Here is a 27,731-nt window from a genome sequence, read left to right as displayed (position 1 = left end):
ACCTGTATTTTGCAAGAATTGATATAAATAATATATTTTATGCTCTTTGCTTATTCCATTCTATCAGTATGTAATTGGCAAATGATTTCTTCGCATTTATTTCATAAGAAACTGCAAATACTTGCTTGCACTTGCAAGTATGCAAGAAAAACTTTTTTGTGCATTTTTTTTCTAAATTATCTAATCTTTCGGAATGTTGCATTGGTATACAATAAATATTTTGTAACTTTGAGCAAAGCATAATGTTTTAAAATGTTATTTTATTTGTTTCGCATTTCCCTATATATTACTATCGGAGATGTGCACTGGTCGAGTCCACCTAGAAAAATCACTCAGGTGTGACAATCACATTTGGGGTATATACGGGTAGAGTAAATTAGGCTACCTGAGAGAAATATGGCGGATAAGATGAAAAAGGTGTACGTATTTATTAATTCATGTCAGCTTTAATGTATGATTTTCTGCACCAGATTAGATATTAGGCCTCCATGTTCTGTAGTATCGTGTAGTTTACACATGGCGCGCGTTGTGTGACGTGTATGTTTAATCGTCAATGAGATTTGCTGTACTTAGTTATGTAGCTTTGTATATCTATTTTGCAAACGTTTTACTATGATCTAATATAAAACTTATACGGTACCAATTTTGATGCACCAGATGCGCATTTCGACAAATAATGTCTCTTCAGTGATGCTCAACCGAAATGTTGGAAATCCGAAATAACTATGAAGCTTTAGAACTAAATATAGCCAAAAACAGCGTGCCAAAAAAGTGGAGCCAAATTCGTCCAAGGATAAGAGCTATGCACGAGGGAGATAATCCTTAATTTTGAAATGAATTTCTAAATTTTATAACAGCAATTAAATATACATCCGTATTTTCAAGCTAGTAACGAAGTACTAAGCTACTGGGCTGTAGAGACCCTCGGGGACTAACAGTCCACCAGCAGAGGCCTCGACCCAGGGGTCATAATATAAAACTTATACGGTACCAATTTTGATGCACCAGATGCGCATTTCGACAAATAATGTCTCTTCAGTGATGCTCAACCGAAATGTTGGAAATCCGAAATAACTATGAAGCTTTAGAGCTAAATATAGCCAAAAACAGCGTGCCAAAAAAAGTGGAGCCAAATTCGTCCAAGGATAAGAGCTATGCATGAGGGAGATAATCCTTAATTTTGAAATGAATTTCTAAATTTTATAACAGCAATTAAATATACATCCGTATTTTCAAGCTAGTAACGAAGTACTTAGCTACTGGGCTGTAGAGACCCTCGGGGACTAACAGTCCACCAGCAGAGGCCTCGACCCAGGGGTCATAATATAAAACTTATACGGTACCAATTTTGATGCACCAGATGCGCATTTCGACAAATAATGTCTCTTCAGTGATGCTCAACCGAAAAGTTGGAAATCCGAAATAACTATGAAGCTTTAGAGCTAAATATAGCCAAAAACAGCGTGCCAAAAAAGTGGAGCCATATTCGTCCAAGGATAAGAGCTATGCATGAGGGAGATAATCCTTAATTTTGAAATGAATTTCTAAATTTTATAACAGCAATTAAATATACATCCGTATTTTCAAGCTAGTAACGAAGTACTTAGCTACTGGGCTGTAGAGACCCTCGGGGACTAACAGTCCACCAGCAGAGGCCTCGACCCAGGGGTCATAATATAAAACTTATACGGTACCAATTTTGATGCACCAGATGCACATTTCGACAAATAATGTCTCTTCAGTGATGCTCAACCGAAATGTTGGAAATCCGAAATAACTATGAAGCTTTAGAGCTAAATATAGCCAAAAACAGCGTGCCAAAAAAGTGGAGCCAAATTCGACCAAGGATAAGAGCTATGCATGAGGGAGATAATCCTTAATTTTGAAATGAATTTCTAAATTTTATAACAGCAATTAAATATACATCTAACTAATTAATGAACATATTACAATACACAAATACTACAGTATTGAGCATAAAGGCTATGCAGAGAATTTTGATTGTTTACAAATTAGAGTTATCTCCCTTTGTTCAGTTTATACATGATTTGAAGCCTAAATGTACTTGAAGAACTTAGAATGAAAATATGTAGTTTTCTCTAAGTCATGTCAGTTAATTGAATGTGAATGTAATATTTCTAGTCAATATTTATCTAAGTGTTTATAACTTTACTAGCCAAGTGTCATGATTTGTCAATTTATTTTGTCGCATAACGATGTGTATACATTATGCATCATTTGTATGTTTCAGTTCTTACGTTGATGAATAAACGACAACCCTTCATCATCAGTCTTTGAACTTCATTGATAAACTGGCCAGGGCTGCTACAAGGAGACCTGAGTAACTGTCTATGCCTGGACGTGGAATTTTTCCACTCGTGAGATAGAAATCATATCACAATCAAGGACAGAGGTTGCTTAAATGTATCCAGAGTATTTCTATTGCTAATGGGGGATTTATTTTAACTTCAATATAACAGATAGTTCAATATAACCGACTTCAGTATAAGTGTAGTGGACTGTATTTCTATGCATAGTGAGCCAAAGTAAACCAGGTGACCGATAACATCGTACATGACGTGAAAGACTTTTGGTAAGATCATTATAAGCAATACATACATGTATTTTATTGATATTAGTAGAAATTCTGCAACAACGAAGACACAATATTATATACAAACAGAACCGTGAAACACAACTCACTTCTGGGTGATTTGTCTCGTGTAACTATAATGCTTATTGGCTCAGAACATTGCAAATCTAGAGTCTGCTATTTCACAATTGTGCCAATAATTCTAATTGATATGAATATACATTTTGTACTGTGTTGCAACAGGAACTACTGTAAACTATTAACAAATATATGTAGATCTGTTCTGTAATACTAGAATAGTAAATGAAGAGTAGCTTTTGCCCTTTACATATAACATTTTCCACATATCATGGGTATGTATTCAGACTGAAAACCTTGTTGTGGGCTCAAGGAATAAGGTTGACTATACATTACACTAAGATATCTAAATTGTTTGTTTTCATGCCCCCGAGATCGAAGATCGGCGGACATATTGTTTTTGTCCTGTCTGCCAATGTGTCTGAAACTTTAACCTTGCTAATAACTTTTGAACAGTAAGTACTAGAGCTCTGATGTTTCACATGAGGATTTCTTGTGACAAGACCTTTCCGTGGGTATGTTTGACCTTGTGACATTGACCTTGGAGTTTAACCTACTTTTAATAAATTTGACATTGGTCATAACTTCTAAATCGTGAATTTATATCAGGGCTTTCATATTGCACATGAGCATTTCTTGTGAAAAGATCTTTCTACTGGTACCAAGATATTTGTCCTTATGACCTTGGTCATATTTGGAATAGGCCATTATCGGGGGCATTTGTGTTTCAAAAACACATCTTGTTTAAAGACATAAATATGTGGTCTCTTCATCACTACTAGTACAGTGACATGAACAAACTTAAAAACATTACAAAACATGTCATTTATGTCGTAATTTTTAACCCAGTGATTTTTTACCTCACCTAGTCCTACAATTCCCTATTATCTTCTAATGACTATTCCCCCACATCTTCTACCTATCTAATGACCAATCCCCCACATCTTCTATCTATTTAATGACTATTCCCCCACATCTTCTATCTATCTAATGACTATTCCCCCACATCTTCTATCTATCTAATGACTATTCCCCCACATCTTCTATCTATCTAATGACTATTCCCCCACATCTTCTATCTATCTAATGAGTATTCCCCCCAACATCTATCTATGTAATGACTATAGCCCCATCATTTTCTATCTATCTAATGACTATTCCCCCAACATCTTCTATCTATCTTATGACTATTCCCCCAACATCTATCTATGTAATGACTATACCCCCATCATCTTCTATCTATCTAATGACTATTCCCCCACATCTTCTATCTATCTAATGACTATTCCTCCACATTTTCTATCTATCTAATAGCTATTCCCCCATCATCTTCTATCTATCTAATGACTATTCCCCCATCATCTTCTATGCAAGGTGAAGATAACGAACAGTGATCAATCTTATAACTCCTACAAGCAATACAAAATAGATAGTTGGGCAAACACGGACCCCTGGACACACCAGAGGTGGAAATCAGGTGCCTAGGAGGAGTAATTATCCCCTGTTGACCGGTCACACCCGCCGTGAGCCCCATATCCTGATCAGGTAAACGGAGTTATCCTCAGTCAAAATCAGTGTGCCAAGAACGGCTTAACAATCGGTATGAAACACATCAGACAGCATTCTATCTATGTAATGACTATACCCCCATCATCTTCTATCTATCTAATGACTATTCCCCCAACATCTTCTATCTATCTAACCCCCGCAGTGCCCGAGAGGTTAGAGCGTTCTCCCCGCATGCGGAAGGCCCGGGGTTCGAATCCCGGCGGCGACACACCTAAGTCGTTAAAGCAGGTAGTGATAGTTCCATCGCCAAACACTCGGCATCAGGTGTGAATGTCACGGGTCCTCGGAGATGACCTTAAAAACGGATGACCCGTGTCACAGTAGGTGTAGCACGCTAAAGAACCCTCACTGCTGAATGACCGTAAGCGCCGAGCATAGGCCTAAATTTGAAGCCTTTCACCGGTCTTGGTGACGTCTCCATGAGTGAAAAATTCTCGAATGAGACGTTATGCAAGATACAATTTATCTATCTAATGACTACTCCCCCATCATCTTCTATCTATCTAATGACTACTCCCCCACATCTTCTATCTATCTAATGACTATTCCCCCATCATCTTCTATCTATCTAATGACTATTCCCCCACATCTTCTATCTATCTAATGACTATTCCCCCACATCTTCTATCTATCTAATGACTATTCCCCATCATCTTCTATCTATCTAATGACTATTCCCCAACATTTTCTATCTATCTAATGACTATTCCCCTATCATCTTCTGTCTATCTAATGACTATACCCCCAACATCTTCTATCTATCTAATGGCTATTCCCCCTACATTTTCTATCTATCTATCTATCTAATGACTATTCCCCCATCATCTTCTATCTATCTAATTACAATTCCCCCATATATTCTATATATCTAATGACTATTCCACCATCATCTTTTATCTATCTAATTAAAATTCAATCTTCTATAGAAATGTATTTGGTTTGAAGGTCTAACTTGTATTATCATAACTTGATATATTCGTTGATTGTTTAGTTATATTCATTGAATTGCTGAATTTTGTAGATTATTGGACAACAGTTAAACGGGACCTTGAGGTCAGCTGTTAGCGCTGATATCACGAAATTTCCAAATTGATGCAACACCTCAGTAAGCTGTGTATCTGTAAGAGTTAGCGTTTAACTTAATTTGACGCGTGTGTAAAATAAAGTTGTGTGCACTGTTTTGCTACAATGTACTAAACTCAGGTGTGTATCGACTGGTATGTGGGGAAATCTCTTATGTCAGTGGCCCTTATTTTGTTGTCTGTATAAATTTCTGTTAGACGAACTTTCATTATGGCAGAGGCTTTGAAAGAGATTATTGACTATGGAGTATCGTTAGGTTACAAGGAGGATGCTCTTAGAGAATTTGTTAAAGCTCAGCAGGATATTCAACGCGAAGAGCGACAGACAGAAAGGGAGCGAGTGAGAGAAGAGTTAGAATATACGCGAACAAGAGAGAAACAGGAGAAAGATATGCGACTGGTCCATCAGCAACAAATGGAAATACTGCACCAGAAAGAGAAACTTAAAGCCGCGGGTATCGATGAGGTGAGTGTTAAGTTTAAGGGACCGAAAATTCCAGCTTTTGAGGATGGGAAAGATGAAATGGATATCTATTTGCGCAGATATAAACGATATGCAGAGTTACAAAAATGGTCGAAATAATCTTGGGCTATGAGTCTTTGTGCACTTCTAAAAGGTAGGGCTAATGTTTATGCATTATTACCAGCAGATGATGCTTTAGATTACGATCAGTTGAAATTGGCTCTTTTAAAGCGCTATGAACGTACAGAAGATGGGTTTAAGCGGAAATTTAAATCAGCTAAACCAGATGCGGGCAGGGCCGTAAATTAACCTTCAATTTGGAGGAGGCAGGAAATTAGGCGGGGGTCTGGGGGTCGCCCAGGCCCCCAGACGCTGAGCACATTTTGTGCACACTGAACACGTTTCGTGCAAAATCCTTGATTCTAGGGCCTTCTAAGATGTTACTTGACTAACTCATTCTAAAAGAAAGATTTGGAATGCTTTTTAAGGGAGGTATCATGTTCTTAGTTATTGGAAACAACATAAATTCTAATGAACTTTAAATTTTAATTTTTTTTGGCTCAAAAGTTGGAGGAGGCAGCTGCCTCCTCCGCCTCCATGTAATTTACGGCCCTGGAGGGTGAGACATTTGAACAGTTTTCTGTTAAAGTGAGTAATTATTTGCAAAGGTGGTTAAAAATGGCAAGTATAGCGGAAACGTTTGACGCATTATTTGATTTGGTATTGCGTGATCAGTTTCTTAATGTTTGTAGTAGAGATTTGACCCTGTTTTTGAAAGAAAGAACGCCAAAGAACATTCAGGATATGGTGCAGCTGGCAGACCAATATCGAGAGGCACGAATGGTCAGTGCTGCCACCCTGATCAATGCCAAAGGTGAGAGAGTTCAATATCCAGCAAAGACTAATTCTGGAAATCAGCCTTCTCATTCCGGAAATCACAAAGACATGTCAGGTAAGAAGGACCATAATACTAAGTCATTTGTTCCTAAATCTGAGAGACGATGTTATAAGTGCAATACATGTAGGTTGGGACACATTGCTTCGGAGTGCAGAACAAAACCAAAGGTTGGCGCCATCACAACTGAAGAAGCAGCAGAGTTCCAGGAAACGACATCCACTTCGGCCTTTATTAGCACGATGCCTACGGAGACAATGACAGCTTCATTGAATCTTGACTCGTCTACCACGGTTTCCTCGTCATGCTATAGACAGCAACACCACAACATGCCGTTAGCAGCAGGGTACGTTGAAGGTAAGCCAGTGACTGTGTTAAGAGACACAGGATGCAATGGAATAGTGGTACGGAAAAGTATGATTGATGAGGCAAATATAATCAAAGATAAACTACAAACGTGCATCTTGGCCGATGGTTCATCTATTAGAGTACCAGTTGCTTACATTTTTATTGATACGCCCTATATCACAGGAACATTTGAGGCATGGTGTATGGACAAGCCAGTTTACGATCTCGTTATTGGTAACGTCGAGAAGGTAAGACCACCAGGAGATCCAGATCCTCAATGGTCAGAGACGCATGCTGTAGAAACCTGCCAACAAGCCAAGCCGAAACTAAAGCCATACCCTCAACTCGGAGTTCCGGAGATCCTCAAGGAGGAAATCACCCAAGAGGATATCAAAGCAGAACAGCAGACGGATGAATCATTGGAGAGAATACGTTGGTTTGTACACAATGGCTTTGTATATCGTGAGTATCGATCTAAAATCAAAACGTGCAAAACTTACAAACAGCTTGTAGTTCCGAAGAAATTTAGAGAAATTGTCATGAAGTTAGCGCATGAATCTATTATGGCAGGACATTTGGCTATATCTCGCGCAACACACAGAATCCTTTCCGAATTTTATTGGCCTGGACTACAGTCTAATGTTAAAAGATTCTGTCGCTCATGTAATATCTGCCAACGGACCATACAGAGAGGTAGGGTTTCAAAATTTCCTCTTCAGAAAATGCCACTCATTGATGTTCCTTTCAAAAGGGTTGCCGTGGACATTGTTGGACCTATTCATCTTGTTACCGATAAAGGAAATAGGTATATTCTAACCTTGGTCGATTTTGCTACTAGATATCCCGAAGCGATACCAATGCCATCGATTGAAACAGAGAGTCGCCGAAGCATTGATAGATATTTTTTCCAGAGTTGGGGTACCAGATGAAATGTTGAGCGACATGGGCTCCCAGTTTACTTCGTCCATTATGAGAGAAGTAAGTCGTTTGCTTTCGTTTAAACAGCTTACGACCACCCCATATCACCCCATGACAAACAGACTGGTCGAGAGGTTCAACGGAACGCTAAAGCAAATGTTGAAACGCATGTGTGCTGATCGGCCACGTGATTGAGATAAGTATATCAATCCAGTATTGTTTGCTTGTTTGGAATTGTTTGCACAGATTCCAACAAGCTGCTGATGCAATAGAAATGGCCATTCAACCTCAAGAAGAAATTGAACAAAGTAGACTACCAGATTGACATGAAAGGTAGGTTGAAGACATTTCATGTTAACATGTTGAAGAGGTACATTGTCAGGAATGCAAATTCAGAGATCGTGGATGATGACGATGCTTTAGTTGGATCTGCTGTAATTGACTGTGATGCACAGGATGATGACAAAGATCATGGAATACAAAGTGTGGAAAATGCAGGTTCATCAATTGTAGATATCAATTCGGATCTTAGTATCGAAGACAAGAAGAAGGTAACTATACTTTTAGAACAATTTTCTGATGTAGTATCTGACAATCCTGGTTACACGCATCTGATCGAACATGATATCAAAACAAATTCGAACCAGCCTATCAGGGTTAAATCATATGCAGTTCCCTTTGCAATGAAAGATGTAGTTGAAAAGGAAGTCGAGAAAATGCTCCAACCGCATGTCATAGAACCGTCAGAAAGTCCTTATTGTTCATCAGTAGTACTTGTAAAGAAAAAAGATAGTTCGTACCGTTTTTGTGTAGATTTTAGGGCTATCAATTCATGATCAGAATTTGATGCTGAACCGATGCCAAATGCAGATAATATCTTTCAAAAATTGGCTAATTACAAGGTGTTCTTGCTAAGGGTTATTGGCAGGTTCCTCTGACATTAACATCAAAACCTAAAACATCTTTTCAGACATCCAAAGGTCTATTTCAATTTCGGGTTATGCCGTTTGGTTTGGTGACAGCTCCAGCGACTTTTTCAAGACGAATGCATAAGTTATTGTACGGAATGTCAGACATTGACAATTTTATTGATGACATTATTCTTTTCACAGAAAACTTGAATCAGCATTTGGAAGTCCTTCGTGAACTCTTTTCTAGATTGCGAAACGCAAATTTGACAGCCAAACCATCGAAGTGTGCAATAGGGTACAGGAATTTAGAGTGTCTAGGCCACATTGTAGGTGAAAACCAGTTAAAACCACACCCAGACAAGGTAAGGGTAATCCAGGAGGCGGTAATACCCAGCACGAAACGACAGTTAAGGTCATTTCTAGGACTATTGAGTTTTTATAGGAAGTTTATTCCAAATGTTTCCTCTATTGCATTACCTTTTTCGGATTTAACAAAGAAGGGGTCACCAAACAGAATCATTTGGAATCAGCCACAGGAGAAATCGTTTCAGTCATTGACGGCTATATTTCTTCAATCACCAATTCGTAAACATCCTGATTTATCAAAACAGTTCATTCTACAGACTGACACCTCAGATAGAGGAATTGATGCGATACTGATGCAGTTTGACGATGAGTGTGGTTTGAAACTTCCAGTGGCATATGCTAGTCGGAAACTAAAGGATAACGAATGTACGCTAGCATCATGCAATGGGCACTTGGCCTTCAATCGTATCGATACCGCGCCATTGCAATCAGGAGAAAGGATAACCAAGGAGCAAATTATCTTAGTAGACAGTGAGTGATGTTGTGTGATTTGTATATACACTGACTGTTGTTTTTAACCTTCGTAAATGTGTGTTCAAAGTATTAGCATGCTTTTCCAAAAGGGGGAGGTGTTGTCACATTTACGGTGTTACACGTTTGTACAGTATGTTTTCATTTATCCTGTAGAGGACCCCTCTAGTCAAACACCCTTCAGAGAACCCCTCGATATTTGTATTTTCCCGCGATTCGCTAGTAAAAGCGGGAAAATGATGTATTCACGTTACAGTAACGTGCTTTGTTATAGGGGGTTTGGTCCATTATTGACCAATAGAAAGGTAGCATAGGGTCACAATAGGAAACACGTTTGTTAGGCTGGTCAGTTTCTAGCCGCTCTTCACGAAGATAGGACAAACTTTGGACGAAGAGGCCGTGCAACTTCAGATTAACCAAACGCTTCAGCGTTCTAACAACGAAATGCTGAATAATTTTTCAGAAATCTTGGACAGAAGGCTTAACGTAGTTCAAAGACATATTAGTGAAAACCAAAAAACTTTTAGCCGATAGACAAGAAGCGAAAATCGAGCACGTGCTACCAGATGGCTATAAGTTTAAAAAGCGCGGGAACGAGGAACAATGATTGAGACAACACCCATGCAAGTCACCTGGAAGTCGGAGCAGTGCTATCGCTGCAATAAAAAGGGGCACTGGAGGAGAGAGTGCACGGAGATTTTGGAGGAAAATAAGATACGTGCATTTTCTGAATTATATCAAGTGATAAAAAGCGATAATTTAAATTCAGTTGATATGTATTCTCGTGATTGTACTAAAAATCAGCCATGCATGAATGATAGTCCAGTAGATAGATTGAAAAAAAAATATATAGGTCAGTGGCGTGTTATTGGGGCTAACTCTTACGTTTTAGAAGTTCTTGAAAATGGGTACAAATTGCCTTTATTTACTTCGCCAGGTGCGGCTGAGTTAACAAATAACAGATCGGCTGTAAAGAATGCTGAATTTGTAACAAAGGAAGTTAATGCTTTGTTAAAGAAAGGGTGTATTTCAGAGATGCATTGTAAACCAAAGTGGTGACCAGTTTGAACGTGGCTGGTAGTAAATCTACTAAGTTAAGGCTAGTTTTAGATGCAAGGCATGTTAACTCTTATTTATTCAAGTTCAGGCACAAGTATGAAGATGCTAATACGTCAAGGTTTTTGTTTACTGCGGGAGATTATGTTTTTTCTTTTGATCTTAAAAGTGCCTATCATCATATTGAAATTCATGAATTGTCAAGAGAGTATTTAGGTTTCAAGTGGATGGGGAATTATTATGTATTCAATGTGTTACCTTTTGGTATTAGCACAGCAGGATATATTTTCTCAAAGGTTATGAGGGAAATAGTTAAGTTTTGGAGGTCGAAAGGTTATCGAATTGTCATGTATTTAGATGACGATTTTGGTGGTGGATCAAATCTGCAAGAAGCAGAATGGGTCAGTAGAATGATTCAGTCAGATCTAAGAAGGTTGGGTTTTCTGACAGCTATTGCTAAGTGTCAGTGGAAACCAACACAAGAGGTAGTGTGGCTAGGGTTGGTATGGAACACAGAAAAAGATAAAATTAAGGCAGCCGAAAAAAGGATAGAAAAGTTAAAACTATGTTTAGAAAGTATCATAAGTGCACATCAGAGGGGTTGTGTTTGGTTTGAAGTTAGGGGCATCGCGTCGGTCACGGGTCAGTTAATTTCAACCCAGGTAGTGTTTGGGAAACAGGTCAGATTGAGAACTAGGTATCTGTTTTATTGTATCTCAAATAGATCAAGCTGGAACTCATATATTAGGCTTAGTGAAGAAGCAATAGGAGAGTTGGAATTTTGGTTCCATAATATGGAGGAAATGAACCATAAAGGTTCATCGTTGAGTCAGTTGACGGATCAGAGCAGTGCTCAGATACATGTATCTATTTATTGTGAGGCGTCAGATTCAGGTTACGGTTGTTATTTGACAAATTGTTCTATTGATGAACAGTGTATGATTTTTTATGGATTCTGGAATGTTGGGGAACAAAAGCAAAGCTCTACGTGGAGAGAGCTAGAGGCTGTACGAAGAGTTTTAGATCAGTCAGTTGACGAGGTTAGAGATATGTCAGTTGATATATTTTGTGATAACCAGAATGTAGAACACATTTTACTGGTTGGCAGCAAAAAGAGAAAACTTCAAAATATTGCAATATCGGTAAAGAATTTTTGTTCAGATAATGGCATTGCTTTGAAAAGTCAGTGGATTCCAAGGGCAAATAATACATTTGCAGATAGATTGAACAAGTTAAGTTATTGTGATGACTGGTCGATTAAACAAAGTGTTTTTGATTACTTCGATAGAAGATGAGGACCGCATACATGTGATAGATTTGCATGTCAGTTCAATGCAAAATGTCTTAAATTTAATTCTAAATACTGGTGTACAGGAACTAGTGGTATAGATGCGCTTCGTAGAGGTTGGTCCGATAAGGTTAACTGGGTTGTTCCTTTACCCGCATTGATACCAGAGGTTATTAGAAAGATAGAAAATGAAAAGTGCATTTGCACATCGGTGTGTCCGGAGTGGGTTTCGGCTCCATTCTGGGCAATGTTGTTTGATAAAGGAGTTTTCGAACCATATGTTAAAAATTATCCAAGTCTTAAAAAGCAAGATGTTATTTTTCCAGGAAGGGGGAATAACGGAATGTTTGGGAAACATGAACTATTGTTTAATATGATTTTCTTGAATAAAGTATTCTTAATATTTATTTCTGTTAGCAGGATTAGGTCTGCAGGAGAGCCTTAAAGGATTGGCAAGGGAGCATGGTGTACAAGCCGGAAGGTACCTGGAGGATTTGTGTCCGAGACTAGCCGTATATTTATTGTCCAGCAAGAGTGATAGCACAAATGCAGCATATTATAACTCGTTTAGCAGATGGAAAGTTTTTATCAATGCGCAGGGGCATTGCGCGTTACCGGCCAATCCCATTCATTTTGCTCTTTATTTGACGCATTTATTAGAGTCAGGATCTTTTAATTAATAATTCTGCAATTTATGGAATCAGATGGGCGCACGAATTGGTTGGTTTGCCGGATCCTACAAAGAATTCGTATGTTTCTTCATTGCAAGAATATGCTAGAAGGGTAGCATCACACCCAGTGATTAAGAAGGAGCCTATATCCAAAGACATGATTATATCACTTTGTAGTAAATTTATTGACTGTAATGACTTATTAATTGTAAGAAACATGCTGATGATTCTTTTTGGTTTTGCTGGATTTTTAAGGTTTGATGAATTCAGCTCGCTTACGTTTGGAGATGTCAAGAATTTTGAAAATTTTATTAATTGATTATCAGAAAAAGTAGAACAAATAAGTATAGGCAAAAGAAATGAAGTTTAATATCAAAGGGCTGTACAGTGGCATGTCCGGTGAATATGTATTCTAGATATTTAGTTCTAATCGGTCAGGTAGATGATGGTTTTTATATTTTTAGACCAGTATTTAGATCTATAAAAACAAAAAACTTAAGTTACTCTGCCGCTAGATCTAACATTGTGTCTTTGTTAAAGTCTGTAGCTGGATATGATATCAATATAGGGTTGCATTCTCTGAGGGCGGGTGGAGCTACAGTGGCTGCAAACGGAAGTGTGAATGATAGGTGCAAGGTGAAGATAACGAACAGTGATCTTAAAAGACACGCCAGGCGCAAAACTGACAGTGCAAAAGATGGTTACATTGTAGACTCGATTGAGAAGCGTTTGGATATTTCCAAAGCGCTAGGGTTATGAATTGCATTTGCAGCACACACCCTTCTTTGTGTTTTTTCTAGAACATGCGTGGCTAGCGTTATGCTATGTATAGAGGTGTTGTAGTTATGTTTAGAGTAGTTAGTAAAGTTAATATTTGTATTTTCCCGCGATTCGCTAGTAAAAGCGGGAAAATGATGTATTCACGTTACAGTAACGTGCTTTGTTATAGGGGGTTTGGTCCATTATTGACCAATAGAAAGGTAGCATAGGGTCACAATAGGAAACAAGTTTGTTAGGCTGGTCAGTTTCTAGCCGCTCTTCACGAAGATAGGACAAACTTTCAGTTATACATTAGTTTTGTTTTATGTAGGCTTACAGGTTTTGTGTGAGGTCCGTCACACTCCTCCTGCACCTTGGAGTAATGGCATCGGATACAGGTTTCCTAGAGTTTTTCTCGATTTTTTAATCGTTTTATTTCTAGGTTTTTCCTGGCCTGCTCGGGTGTGCTAAAGGGGGGCTTATTAACGTTATTGAATATTGTGTGTGGAGTATTACTGTATATTGTGTATGGAACATTATTGTACATTGGTGTGTTTTTCATATTTGTGATTAAATATAATAAATGTGCACGGCCTCCAACGTGCGTGGCTAGCGGTATGCTATGTATAGAGATGTTTTGGTTATGTTTTGAGTAGGTAGTAAAGTTAATACCTGTATTTATTCACCTGAGTTTAGGATTTCACTCTCTTCGGACCGTGTTCCACGCAATACAGTAACACGAGTTCCTGTAATTTTCTTTTTGTCAAACTCCTAAGTTAAGTTAGAAATTCGTACAGACACGACTTCTGAGGTCCCGGTGTAATGAATCATGGTACATGTACTTGGTGTTCAACGTAAACCGGACCAAATGTGAACATTGCTAGTAACGAATACCTGAGCCAGCAGTGGAGAATGACTATGTACAATGTCTGAAATATAAAGTGAAAACGTTTGAAATCTTCTGTTTTTGATTGTCAGACCTGGAAGCCAACCCGGTCAACCTGTAACAAGCATAAGGAATAAGTGACCCCTATTGATTTTTAGGTCACATGGTCAATCCACTCAGAACATAGGGAGATATTGTCTGCTCAAAATCTTAAAACTGGTTTGGCACTACTATCAATTAAATAATGCATGTGTATAACCCTTTTGAATTTTGCACCTTGGGGTCATATATGTATTACAAACATTTCTTGTTATTATGGAATTTACATACCTAAACGGTAAATAATGCAGCATGAATAAACATAAAGAATTGATTTAATAGTCAAATAACTTATATGAAGGAATGTCTCCTAGGTGCAGATTAATTGCTAAAACCAACTGAAGTTCAATGTAAATTTCCAGACAGGAATTATGGAGGACTGCACTGAGATTCGGTGAAGGCGTCAGTCCAAATATCCAGCCGGGCCGAATCTCAGCCGACATTACAGAATCCCTTGCTTGTCGTAAGAGGCGACTAGACGGGGCGGTCCTTCGAATGAGACCGCAAAAACCGAGGTTCCGTGTCACAGCAGGTGTGTCACGATAAAGATCCCTCCCTGTTCAAAGGCTGTAAGCGCCGAGCAAAGGCCTAAATGTTGCAGCCCTTCACTGGCAATGGTGACGTCCCCATATGAGTGAAAAATTCTCGAGCGGGACGTTAAACATTATACAAGCATCTATGTATCTAATGACTCTTCCTTATCTTTAATCTATCCAATGATTAGCATTTTATTCACGAGAACATTAGCAATAGAATATGATTCGCTAAAGTAATGCCTCGTGAATAAATACACCATTGTATCAGCGCGAAAATAAGGCCATCGTTTGACACAGCACGGTGTGTAGCAACGAAAGAGTTTGATATACGGCACGGTATGTAACAACGATACAGTTTGATTTACGTCACGGTATGTAACAACGAGACGGTTTGTAACACAGGGGTTAAGCCCGTTTTGGGCTCGAACTCTGTGATACCATAAATATAGAAAGGGGTCTAACTCTGACACAGATAAAAAACTAACCACTCGCTTCAAATGCCTAAAACATCTTAAATTAGGTAAGCTGTGCGTAGTTTGTCGTTTTCCTTGCATAGATTAATGTTTTAACTACTTGCATGCCAAATTTCAAGTCACTGATTCTTATAATAACAAAGATATATGTCATCGTTCTCTCGATTTCACTTGTTTATTTTTACTAGGACATTTACTGGTCCAGGTCACGGAGTCGTTTCTCGCATATGACAGCAGCGAAATTCAGACTAGTGTGGAAGATTTCGGACCTGTCAATTAAAATTTCACCTCAATTATACGCTACTTACTTCCTCATATTTTAATAATGTTCTTCGTGTAGACGTTACACGACTTATTTTTCCTCAGCAGCAACAACTGTTGACAAGATCTGCCATTTTAATGAATACACTAAATACCCGAAATGTCTAAAACTTTAAGAAGGGGAAAATGGGTAATAATAATCTAAATTAAATAGAATAAACAAAAACAAAAAAAATGAAAAAAGTCAAGAAATAATGTCCAATTTCCTTCTCTAAGTGCAATATCACAAGAATAATGTTTTGATCAGTTTTTTGAAAGGTATTTGAGATTTTAAGTCTATCGGGTATTTAGTGCGTTCCTTAAAACGGCAGCTCTTGTCAACAGTTGATGCTGTTGAGGAAAAACAAGTCGTGTAACGTCTACACGAAGAACATTATTAAAATATGAGGAAGTAAGTAGCGTATAATTGAGGTGAAATTTTAATTGACAGGTCCGAAATCTTCCATACTAGTCTGAATTTCGCTGCTGTCATAGGCGAGAAACGACTCCGTGACCTGGACCGGTAAATGTCCTAGTAAAAATAAACAAGTGAAATCGAGAGAACGATGACGTATATCTTTGTTATTTTAAGAACCAGTGACTTGAAATTTGGCATGCAAGTAGTTAAAACATTAATCTATGCAAGGAAAACGACAAACTACGCACAGCTTACCTAATTTAAGATGTTTTAGGCATTTGAAGCGAGTGGTTAGTTTTTTATCTGTGTCAGAGTTAGACCCCTTTCTATATTTATGGTATCACAGAGTTCGGGCCCAAAACGGGCTTAACCCCTGTGGTTTGTAATAGCACGGTATGTAACAACGAGAGGGTTTGTAACAGCACGGTATGTAACAACGAGAGGGTTTGTAATAGCACAGTATGTAACAACGAGACGGTTTGTAATAGCACGGTATGTAACAACGAGACGGTTTGTAATAGCACGGTATGTAACAACGAGACGGTTTGTAATAGCACGGTATGTAACAACGAGACGGTTTGTAATAGCACGGTATGTAACAACGGGAGGGTTTGTAATAGCACGGTATCTAACAACGGGAGGGTTAACAACGACACGGTTTGATACAGTATTTAACAACGAGACGGTATGTAAAAATCTGTTACATATCGTAGCTCGACCCTATGCAACAACTTGTTACATTGCGCCGCCATTCGTGCTACGTAATGTAAGAAATTGTAACATACCGGGTTGCGGCTGTTACATTCTGTGCGGAGACTGCAGCCGTTTTTGGTTGATTCCGAGGGGAAAAACCAAAAGTCTTTTATGTACATGTATTAATCATTGTGTTTGTGAGTAGGTATGTATGTTTGTCTTTCCAGTAAATCCACATTCAACATGTTTAGGTCGACACTAAAACCATAAAACATTTCTAAAGATACCTTTTGGATGCGGATGTTTTGAGGTAGATCTATATGCTTAAAAACTACCAAGGAAGTGCTTAATAGGCATCTCGCCTACTGTACAATAATCCTCAGGCTTCTCTCTTCTTCTCTTACTTCGTTCTTTTCATCTATATCACTTGGTTGTCCCTTTCCCAGAAAAAATATCTACAACGGTGGCGCTCTCACTCACAATCTCTCTCTCTCTATCTCTCTTTCTCCCTCTCATTCTCTTCGTTTATTTACAGTAAAATAATTAACTCCATTCCCTCCCTCTATATCTAAATGTCAAGGCAACCTAAGAACGTACATGTTTCTTTCTATCTATATCAATCAATCAATCAAATCAATGAATTAATAGCACTAACACGTACACTTTTTGTATCAGAATTATTTCGGTTTGTATTCCAGTTTATGCTTTCAGGAAACTCGTTGACATGATCCGGAAGTAGGACTGTCACACGACACTCGTTCGTTCCATGTCGTTATCGGACGCCGCGAGGACGAAAAACGGAACGGAAATAATTAATGTAGTTAGATGTAACAGTGTAAGATAACATCAAAAATCGGAAAAATAAGTTTCATTTTGATCAAAATCAAAATTTTAGGAATTTGTTCACAGGTGGTAAAACAATTCTACACCATAAATTGGTTAAGCTGAATGTTTGTATAAACGTTTCAAAGCGATTTACACGAATCTTGAAATTTCGGCATTGACAGACATGTTACATGTAGAAGCAGAGGTTAGAAAATGTAAAGAACACAAAGGGTTTATACCCCCCCCCCCCCCCCCCCTCGTGGCAAACCATCTTTTTAACGCACATGCATTTACACATAAAGCAGTGTATACTTATATGTACATTGTTCATGGACTTTATGAAAGATACATTTTGTATTCAGTAAGATGATCAAACAACGACGGTTCGTGATCTTATTAAAGTCAACAAGTTGAATATCTGATGTTTGATTGGTTATTTCTTAACTAACAGAGAGTGAGTGACCACTGCACTCCAATATTGAATAGGTGAGAACTTCTACCAGTCTAATTCGAATCTAACTACTGATATCATATTATTTAGATTAGGGGCCTAATAATAAAATGGCCTTTTATTTGAATTCAAACATAAATCATCTGTTAGCCTTTTAGCTATATTTCATATAAATCTGTTAATTACTCTTACTAGGGTCATTAACTTAATCTCAGTATACATTGATTCTGTTTCAATCGTTTTCTTTCCGCTGTATCTCTTCCAGCGGCGGATCCAGGAATTGTGGTTACGGGGGGCGCCACTTTATGAGGCAGTGGGTCCTGGATTTTACAGATTTTATGGGGCTTGAAATATTTCTCCTATTAAGTCATTTGTACTATTTCCTATCATTTTAATAAGGTGAAATTAATAAAATGACCCAAATTTTAAGGGTTTTTTGGAAAATATTAGGTTCTCCCAATAAAGTAATACAAGAAATCAAAGGATTTTATCATTTATTTCTCCGGGAGTGGAAGAAATTATTGCTTCTTTTATCGTTTATTACATTTTCCTATACAAGGTACCGCGATTTACCTTAAATTTGAAAATTTTAAGGGGGGGGGGGGCTGCGCCGCCTCTAAATTCGCCACTGTCTTCCAGTTCAACACTAATCCGCAGGGTACCCAATGGCGAAGCAAGGTTTGAAATATTTGTAAGCAGGGGGTCTGGGGGGCGGCATCCCCCAGAAGCTGATGACTTTTTTCGTAATATGTAATAAAAATTTAACGAAAATATTTGTAAGCACGTGCATACAGTGCTACTGTGTAGCTACGTCACTGGTACCGGTATATGTACGAACTTTCACTTTACATAGGTTGATCCCAAATCAGGCAAACCTTTCATGCACACCAGACTCTTTCGTTTTAAAATTGGATGCGATACATATTATATACATCACACGAGGTTTAGAACTATCAAATTCAAGTTCAATATTATCTTTAAATTTTATAGTTTGTGGATAAATGCTGAGAAAACTATTTTATATTTTTCATTTGGGGGTGGGGGTGGGGTAGTTGAGTTTTCATTCATTGGTTAGGTTCATGAAATCGTCTCTTATGGTGGCAGCGAGAAAAAAGTAATAAAATTTGACGGGTTGATTTATAATTCAAGTTTTTATCGTTATATTTGTTGTTGTAATTTTTATTATTTTTATTATCACGATCGGTGGGAGAAGGGGGGGGGGTCAGAAAAACATAAAGCCGGGAAAAGAGGGTGTCAACTACAGACGCTTGCTTAATATTTTTCATAATGAATTAGACATAATAATTGTGTAATACATATGTATTTGCGTGAGGGATATGAAACGTCGGATTCTGAACATGTCTTTCTGCCCTCTCTGTAATTTCAGCTTACCTCGTTCATAAGCCTTTTGATTTTAAAAAATGACGACCTCCTCTTATTATTATCACACCCGTTCCACGTATTTGCAACACCCGGACGCCGTACCTCATGGTTGCCTGAACCATGAAATTGCCTATTCATGTCATAAAATCGCAAGTCCACAGCGGGCGAACATAGCATGACGTGTGTGTGTGTATGTGTGGGTGTGGATGGGTGGGTGTGTGTGTGCGTGTGCGTTCGTGCATGCGTGTGTGTGACTGTTAATTGTCAAATAACTACTGGTTCATAGACTCGCTGTCTGGTGTTTGTTGCAGGAACTTCCAGAAAAGGACGTCATATGGGAGATTGATGATTACTAGTATCTCAGACTTTCTATGCCGTTCCCGTGGGGATCCGGGTTAGAATAGGTCCTCAGTACCCTTTACTTGTCGTAGAAAGCAACTAAATGGGACGGTCCTTCGGATGGGACCGCAAAAACCGAGATCCTGTGTCACAGCAGGTGTGGCACGATAAAGATCCATCCTTGCTCAAAGGACATAAACGTTAAGCATAGGACGAAATTTTGCAGTCCTTCACTGTCAGTGGTGACGTCTTGATATGTGTGAAATATTCTTGAGAGGGACGTTAAACAATATTGAATCAATCAATCAATCTTTCTATGCCTTAAATGACAGGCATACTTTGGCGCATCTCTCAAGCATAAAATGTTGGAACCACCTTATTACTTCTGAATAATATCTTTAAAGCAACAGTCCACATAAATGCTTAGACAAAAAATGTTTTCTCCATTACTAACAATTTAGGATTCTCATTCATAACTAAACAAGGAAGTTCAATAAAACCATTTCTGGGAAGTATCAAACAAAGGATAACAGATCATGTTTACAACAAGAATCTGTAAAAATTTAGAATTCACCAGAACTTACAGTGATATATATACTCATTAAAAAAGCAGAGAGGTCGGTTAATAGCAGAATGCGCACACATCCTTGCCATAGAAAAGAGAAGACACACCACACGAACATATGAACGATTTTGCAATATATGTAATACTGGAGCAACTGAAGATGAATTTCATTTTCTATCCAACTGTCGAAAATACAGCCATCATACAGAAATGTTTGAAAGAAACTTGTTAAATTTTTCTCAAAGATCAGATGTGTCTAATATTCAAAAGTCAAACTCTGTTTTAATAGTTATTCACCAAAATTACTAAAATAAATAACATATTTATCAACAAATGTATTTTATCTAGAAATGCTTTGCAAACATAGATATAGAATATATATGCATATATAAATGTATGTTTATGCATTATATATATAATCATACCTGTGTATTGTTTACGGTAATTTAAATTACTGAGTAAACTCATGTACATTCTTGATATGTTGGGCCTTTGTCAATTACATGTACTGTAATCTTGTTTGTGCCAAAATAAATTTGACAGAAGCATGCAGGTTTCTTTCTGTTGGGATCGGTTCCATCATTCTGGCAGTTTTCCTGAAGTTGCAGTTTCCTAACCTTTGTACTGAGTTCATCCATACGCGCTTTGACCGTATCATCTAAATATAAAGAAAATGATAGGACTTGTATTATCTATCACTAAATGCGTATTTGAATTATTGCTACACCATTATTTATTTATTTATTTATTTATTTTTGGTTTTGTTTTTTGTTTGTTTGTTTTTTGTTTTTTGTTTGGTTTTGTTGTTGTTGTTGTTTTTTTGTTGTTTTATTTGCGAAAAAGACACAAAAACGTTAAAGAAAAGAGATCGTATATTAAGTTACAACGATCGTTTAAAAAAAGCAAAAGAGAATGTTTCCACTATATACAATGTTTTACAGTTAATTATGCTCTTTATTATTTATTATGTAATGTGCAGTTTATAATATCCATTGTTTATTATGTAATGCTGAATTGCTAGATTGGCTTTGTAACTAAAATAAATCACGTCTTTACCCAAACCATCAATTGGTCTTAATCTTGCTCATGCTTGAGGATTTAGAAATTAATCACTATATTGGATTGTTACGTATTTACTTCTGAATGACTATTCAACAAACTTCTCTCTAAAATGACTTAGGAATCTGTCGTTTAACAAATTGTTAGGTGATTTTAAGGGTAAAACCAGAGGAAACAATTACCACAAGGAAGAAATTGTGTGTACAACATATATTTAAATCGTCCCGCTTTATTCCAGCGCGTGTTTCGACATTTGAAGAAGCATGGACACACTCATTCGTAAGTCTTTTCCTTTTCAAGCTTTGTTAATTTTTTTCTCATTTTATAGACTTCTGAAGACTTGTATTTTTATCTAAAGAATTTCTTAGTGTGTAAAAGGTGAAAATGATACATGTATGCACTTTATTTTAAACGCAAACTTTCTTTTCATATAGTAGAAATTTTATTTTTACAAAAATGCCAGTATCAATAAAATACATGTACATTAATTATACGCAACTTCCGAGATATCAGCTCTTCTGTGATAAAGGTGCGTTTAGTGTTCTGTTGAATGCTTGGGTGGGCACAAGATGTATACATATACTATAGATTAGCTATGTAAATACGGATAAAAGTAATGAAAGTGTAAATTTTGTTTATATCAGCTGTTAGTATACATTAAACTGACCATATTAAGAAGAATATTTCATTGAATTAGGCCATTATATTAAATATGAAATTATTTTATATCCTCTTTTACACGGGTAATATTCTAATCAAAGAAAAATGATTATCGATTTTTGTTTGAGCTGTTGTATTATCAAATACAACTAAACTTACTACTATTGTGTGCCTCTGACGGTTGCATGATGTCTGATAATCGACCTTTAGGCAATATATGAAGGCATCGATAAGCACATGTACCCACCGCGTGTGGACGATAGTATGTTTTGTGTCTCACTGTGCGTAAGAGTTCCACAAAGGGGAAAAACTACTGGGTAACTCAGAAATTGCGTATTGATACTGATGATTGATTTTTTGTGCAGAATACAACGCGGAATATATCCAAGTAGATCCTGCTCACCATAGCGATCCAGCAGTGTACCAACCATACGTAAGTAGATTGGTACATAGGGTAAAGAAACAGTACTATGATGACACCATATTTGCTATAATTCTAAACCGGTTGATATCCAATGTGCAATGGAATACCCATGAAACACTTGTGAAGATTCTCCTGTCCCTTTGATGAATTAAGTTGCGTCTTTGCACCAAAATTTCGCAATGATAATTTCATACAAAAAGCTTTTCAGATTTATAAACATCTGCTTGAAATAAATTTTGGTTTTGGTTATTTGGATCTGACCAAAATATATACACCAAATATTTGACGTCAGTGTGGCCTTTGGGTTTACATAGTACATTGTGCCATACGTCATAGGGTAAGATTGTCAATGACATTGTACCATACTTTATGGGATAAGATTGCCAATGACATTGTACCATACGTTATGGGATAAAATTGTCAATGGCATTGCGCCATACGTTGTGGGACAAGATTGTCAATGGCTGACATAATTATGTGTCTGAATATGAAAAATTGAAAATAAAAATCTTTGCTGTGGAATATGAAAGTCTTTAAAATCATCAGATAGGTACTTCGTTTTATTATTCTATGTATACATATTTTTGATTTATTTAAACAGTATGATACATGTATCTCTAGAATGTATGCAATCACTTTTAGAGGATATTTAGTTAGCGATATCAAAAGAAATACACAGATGATACAGGGTTGTATATTAGTAACAACATAAGTACTCAAGATATCATTGCAACACAAAATAGTTACTAGATCCAGTCCAAAACATAGAAAAATTAATTAACTTTCCGATGTACAGAAAGCCACATACAAATAAAACAAGCATTAATGAATGACAAGTTTCAGTCAAACTATGCTATTCTTTGCTGACCAAAAATGGGGCATGACTATTTAGGGGTATGATGTAAAACTTATACGGTATGATAACATATGATATTGTTTATATGTTTGTATTTTCTATAGCCTAGTGCTAGGGAGCATGAATTTACACATACAGACAAACCAACCAACTGGCTTTGCCCTGCAATATTTTCTTGTATGTGTTGTGTCTTGCCATTGGGACTAAAAGCTATCTTCTATGCTGAGGAGGTATGTTGGACTACATCTTTTTACAAGTCCTTGAAATGCACGCCGTTAAAGTATTCTCTTTTAAGTTCATTAAATAAATTACACGTATAATATCACAATCTGTAGAGTTACACCTATATACATAACTTCAGTGTAGGTACTGTGAAGATAACTATCATTTATATATAGGCCAATCGGAGAGCCGAGAGGAACGATCTGCGAGGAGCTGAAAAGTCTGCAAACCGTGCCAGAAACTACACGATTTCCTCTATCGTGATTGGGATCATCGCTTGGACTGCACTTCTGATTTCATTGTTGTTTCTCAGTCAGAGTCTGACGGCCTAACCACTCGGCCACCGACGCCATGAACATGAATATTATCATTATTGTTTATTATGTAATGTGCAGTTTATTATGTCCATTGTTTCATCTATAGAAATATGATGGTATACTGTAGCTGTAAACTAATCCTGTGAAATCTTGGAAGTGACCAGGCACGAACCTCGTTCATTTACAGTGTGTTTAAAATTGTACTGGATCTTTGTACAAAAATGTGGTAGCACCAGTTGTATACAGTGATTTAAGAGAATTACTTGTAATCTGGGGTTGATTTATTTGATATTTAACATAATCAAAGTACTGAAAGTACTCATGGGAGTTGAACATTGTGGAAATTCAGTTAGAACAGATAGCACTGGAAGGGTAGGGGGATAAATGACTGAATATTATCATGATTTTAGATACAAATCAACTGTTGTTGTTTTTCAAAGCGTTACAACAGCAAACATGGATAATGGAAGGCCCATAGGCCACAACGCTCCTCGAGTAACTGAAGTCGTGTTGTTGTTTTCTAGAATTTCACCCCTTTATATTCTCATGAAAAATGTGACCACATATTATGGCCCAAACATTCAAATCAATATGGTTAGCACTGGCTTGCAGTTATGAAGAAGTTTTTTCCCCTGTATATATACATTCAAGTTTAATCCTAGTTGTAGCTAATTCTAAGGATTCATTACTTGAAAAGGTAGTCCAATATGCTAAACTGTCACCTGAGTATACTACAGTCCTGTAGAGGATCAATGGAATGGTAAATAATTGTATAATAACTCAAAATAAATGAAATGCAACAAAATTAAAAATCGTCCGGCATCGGAGATGCACAAGCCGAGTTGCGCAAGGAATGGGCATAGAGGGAACCGGCAGAAAAGTTTGCAAGAATTATCAAGCAGGGAGCAAAATTTTGCGTACATAAATTTCAGCCAACTTAAATCCTTTGTGACCTTGACCTTTAACCCTTGACCAAAATCAATAGGCTTCTTTGTCTCATCAAGGGCGATAATCCATCTAAGTTTAATTGAGATCCTATAATTTGTTAAAAAATTATAGTGCAGAAAACAAAATTTTCTCCAAATTTCAGTCTATTTATAGCCAGTGACCTTGACCTTTGACCTAGTGACCCCAGAATCGATAGGCTTTCTGGTCTTACTGAGGGTGACAATCCATCTAAGTTTGATTGAGATCGTATGATTCGTTCAAGAGCTATGGTGCTGAAAACAAAATTTTCTCCAAATTTCAGTCTATTTATAGCCACTGTGACCTTGACCTTTGACCTAGTGACCTCAGAATCGATAGGCTTCCTCATCTTACTGAGGGTGACAATCCATCTAAGTTTGAATGAGATCCTATAATTTGCTCAAGAGCTATGGTGCGGAAATGAAACGTTGATGCGTGCCCGCCTGCCCGCCCAAAGGCACTTCATCAGATCATAAGCCGAGTTCGACTTCATCGCAACTCCGCTAAAAATGAAACACTAGTCAAATAATGTTATTTATTGCCAAGGTATTTGGGATATTATACTGTGGCTCAAACAGGGGGTGAATGAACCTGACAGTATGGGAAGCATATAGTGGAATCAGACTTGTGATGCTGGAAATCTATAGTGATTAATAAACTATACATGTACAAGATCCATAACTATTTTTTTTCAGTTTGTGAGGGAGAATCCTCATGTCTCTTTCATCTGTAGACAAATAAACTGTAGACAAATAAACAATGTGTTTTGACCAGAGCAATTTCCAATCCTTTTTGCAGCATAAATTCAACATTGTGGCAACTGGGTTAAACTTTGATAGTGAAGTAATACATGGCAGCACCTTATCCCATGCTCTTAAAATTTCTGTTTGACACACACTCATGACATCCACTCAAACATTACAGAGTGCAGCAAAATCCCATTGTAATAGGAGATTCAAAATGGATAACTGGTACAAAATATGGTACATACTATTCGAAAAGGATAATGAATTTGACATATTGATGTTTTGGAAAAGGAAATTCTGACATCGGGGCTCTAAGCGTTTTCAAACATTGTCATTTGATAAAAGTGTTCTACATTTTTAAAAATAGAGATTAATATGTCTTTACATACATAGGTGAGGAAGTTTCCATTATTCCTAGCCGAGACATACCATGTATGCGCAAAAAATTCATAAACAAATATCAAAATACTCACGTAGAAAATGTGGACCTTACCGTCATCAAGCGCAGCGAAACACTCCATTTCGAGATTTTCGCCGACGAAAGCTCGGTAACAGTAATGAATAAGGTACACTCATTTTGTATCTATTTTGTGACTTTCTTTATTAAAAGGAACAGTTCTCTAATGTGTAACGTGCAATTACTACGTAATTCAATAACTTGAAGCATGAAGTAGTTTCACTTTGCAACCGGATATAAGAAATTTTATTTCGTATTCCGATCCCGATCGAAAGTTGTTGACTGGGAATGACGTGTTTTAATTCAATATACATGTAACATCAATCATTTTTTATATCACATTAAAAAAAAACCAAATATATACACATACACAATGTTGTAGAGTTATTTCTTATAAATTTTCTGAGGTTTCGCACCATATTCGATATTTCGCGCCACGGTGTCAATAGGTCTTGTGTGCAGTTGTCGTTCGTTTCCCTATCAATGTTTATAGGTGACGCTGCGCTACAAACGACAATTTTCAACCTTATCTTTTATTTTTCTATGTATATCAGTATCAATTTGATCGAAATCTTGTATTCAAATTGATTTGAATACAATATCATTGCATTTACTTACATGTCAATTATCAAAATTAGATTAATTCAGAAAAGTTACATGGATTATTTAATGGCGGATGTTTATAAAAGTTTATGTTGATTTACCTAGGAGTAAATCAGCTGACACAGAACCCCTGCTGACGACCACTATACAAATCAATACAAATTACTGCGCAGAAAAGTGCGTGATGACCCAGGGAGATTGAACATAGTTCAACTCCCAAAAATCATTGAAACTGTCTCTTCAACGATGTTTGTCAGAGTTGAATACCAAGATTATGTAATACCTGTTTCTGTTAACACTATATAATTATCTTCCAGAAGAGGAATTCTATAGAAGTTTAATCTAGTATAATTTGTAGTGACAAGCACTTTACAAAATTACTTTCAACATCTGGTGGTTGGATTTGTGACGGCTTTTATTCAGCTCGGTAGTAAAAAAAAATCAAAAGTTTTTTATGAAATGTGATTAGTAATTTTTATTGATATATTTTCCGTAAATAATTGTAAATGAATGGTTTTAAAAATCTTAGAATTGTTTGTGATATATTTCTGCTGAGCTTAGGTTATTCAGACCCATACTACACTTTAGAAATTGTGTACGAATTGAAAGACTTTTCCCCAGAAGTAAAAAGTACAAAGAAATATCACAGACAGTACTGATTATCAATTATTGTGAACATGAAAATTATCATTATTGTTTATTATCACCTTGCATGTAATGTGCAGTTTATTATGTCCATTTTTTATTATCCAACACTGAATTGCTAGAATTGTTTTGCAATTAAAATAAACCATGCGTTTATTCAATTGGCAGTTTATTATGTTTATCAGTATAAATTTATTATATAATGTGCAGTTTATTATGTAAAACTTATACGGTACCAATTTTGATGCACCAGATGCGCATTTCGACAAATAATGTCTCTTCAGTGATGCTCAACCGAAATGTTTGAAATCCGAAATAACTATGAAGTTTTAGAACTAAA

General features: G+C 36.9%; 2 protein-coding genes across 16 annotated transcripts in view; both read left to right on the top strand.

Moving 5' to 3' along the window:
* Positions 1-14,425, top strand: part of LOC125666818 (beta-1,3-galactosyltransferase 1-like) — a 104,536-nt gene extending 90,111 nt beyond the window's left edge. For 12 of the 15 annotated variants that reach the window (XR_007366923.2, XM_056151944.1, XM_056151941.1 and 9 more), the window contains 2 exons: positions 2,252-2,593; positions 5,262-14,425. Coding sequence is in view for 12 of the 15 variants with exons in the window: in XM_056151944.1 (XP_056007919.1) it covers positions 6,464-7,957 (1,494 nt within the window). In the remaining 3 variants the exon portion in view is untranslated. The remainder of the gene's footprint in view (positions 1-2,251; positions 2,594-5,261) is intronic. The other 3 variants (XR_008799329.1, XR_008799330.1, XM_056151945.1) reach the window with 3 other exon arrangements.
* Positions 14,426-21,254: 6,829 nt separating this feature from the next.
* LOC125666822 (trafficking regulator of GLUT4 1-like) lies at positions 21,255-26,975 on the top strand. Its single transcript, XM_048900139.2, has 4 exons — positions 21,255-21,774; positions 22,521-22,588; positions 23,540-23,665; positions 23,834-26,975. Exons 1-4 carry the CDS (start codon positions 21,759-21,761, stop codon positions 23,987-23,989), a joined length of 366 nt encoding a protein of 121 aa, XP_048756096.1. The 5' UTR covers positions 21,255-21,758; the 3' UTR covers positions 23,990-26,975.
* The last annotated feature ends 756 nt before the right edge of the window (positions 26,976-27,731 follow it).

The sequence above is a fragment of the Ostrea edulis genome, chromosome 10, assembly GCF_947568905.1.
Source record: "Ostrea edulis chromosome 10, xbOstEdul1.1, whole genome shotgun sequence".
NCBI lineage: Eukaryota > Metazoa > Mollusca > Bivalvia > Ostreida > Ostreidae > Ostrea > Ostrea edulis.
Note: the sequence above shows the minus strand (reverse complement) of the source record. Positions and strands in the feature narration are given on the sequence as shown.

Excerpts from the sequence above, each read along its gene's own strand:
- LOC125666822 (XM_048900139.2), top strand. Across the intron at positions 22,589-23,539 it reads CAGCAGTGTACCAACCATAC|CCTAGTGCTAGGGAGCATGA; the intron begins GTAAGTAGATTG and ends TATTTTCTATAG. Across the intron at positions 23,666-23,833 it reads CTATCTTCTATGCTGAGGAG|GCCAATCGGAGAGCCGAGAG; the intron begins GTATGTTGGACT and ends ATTTATATATAG.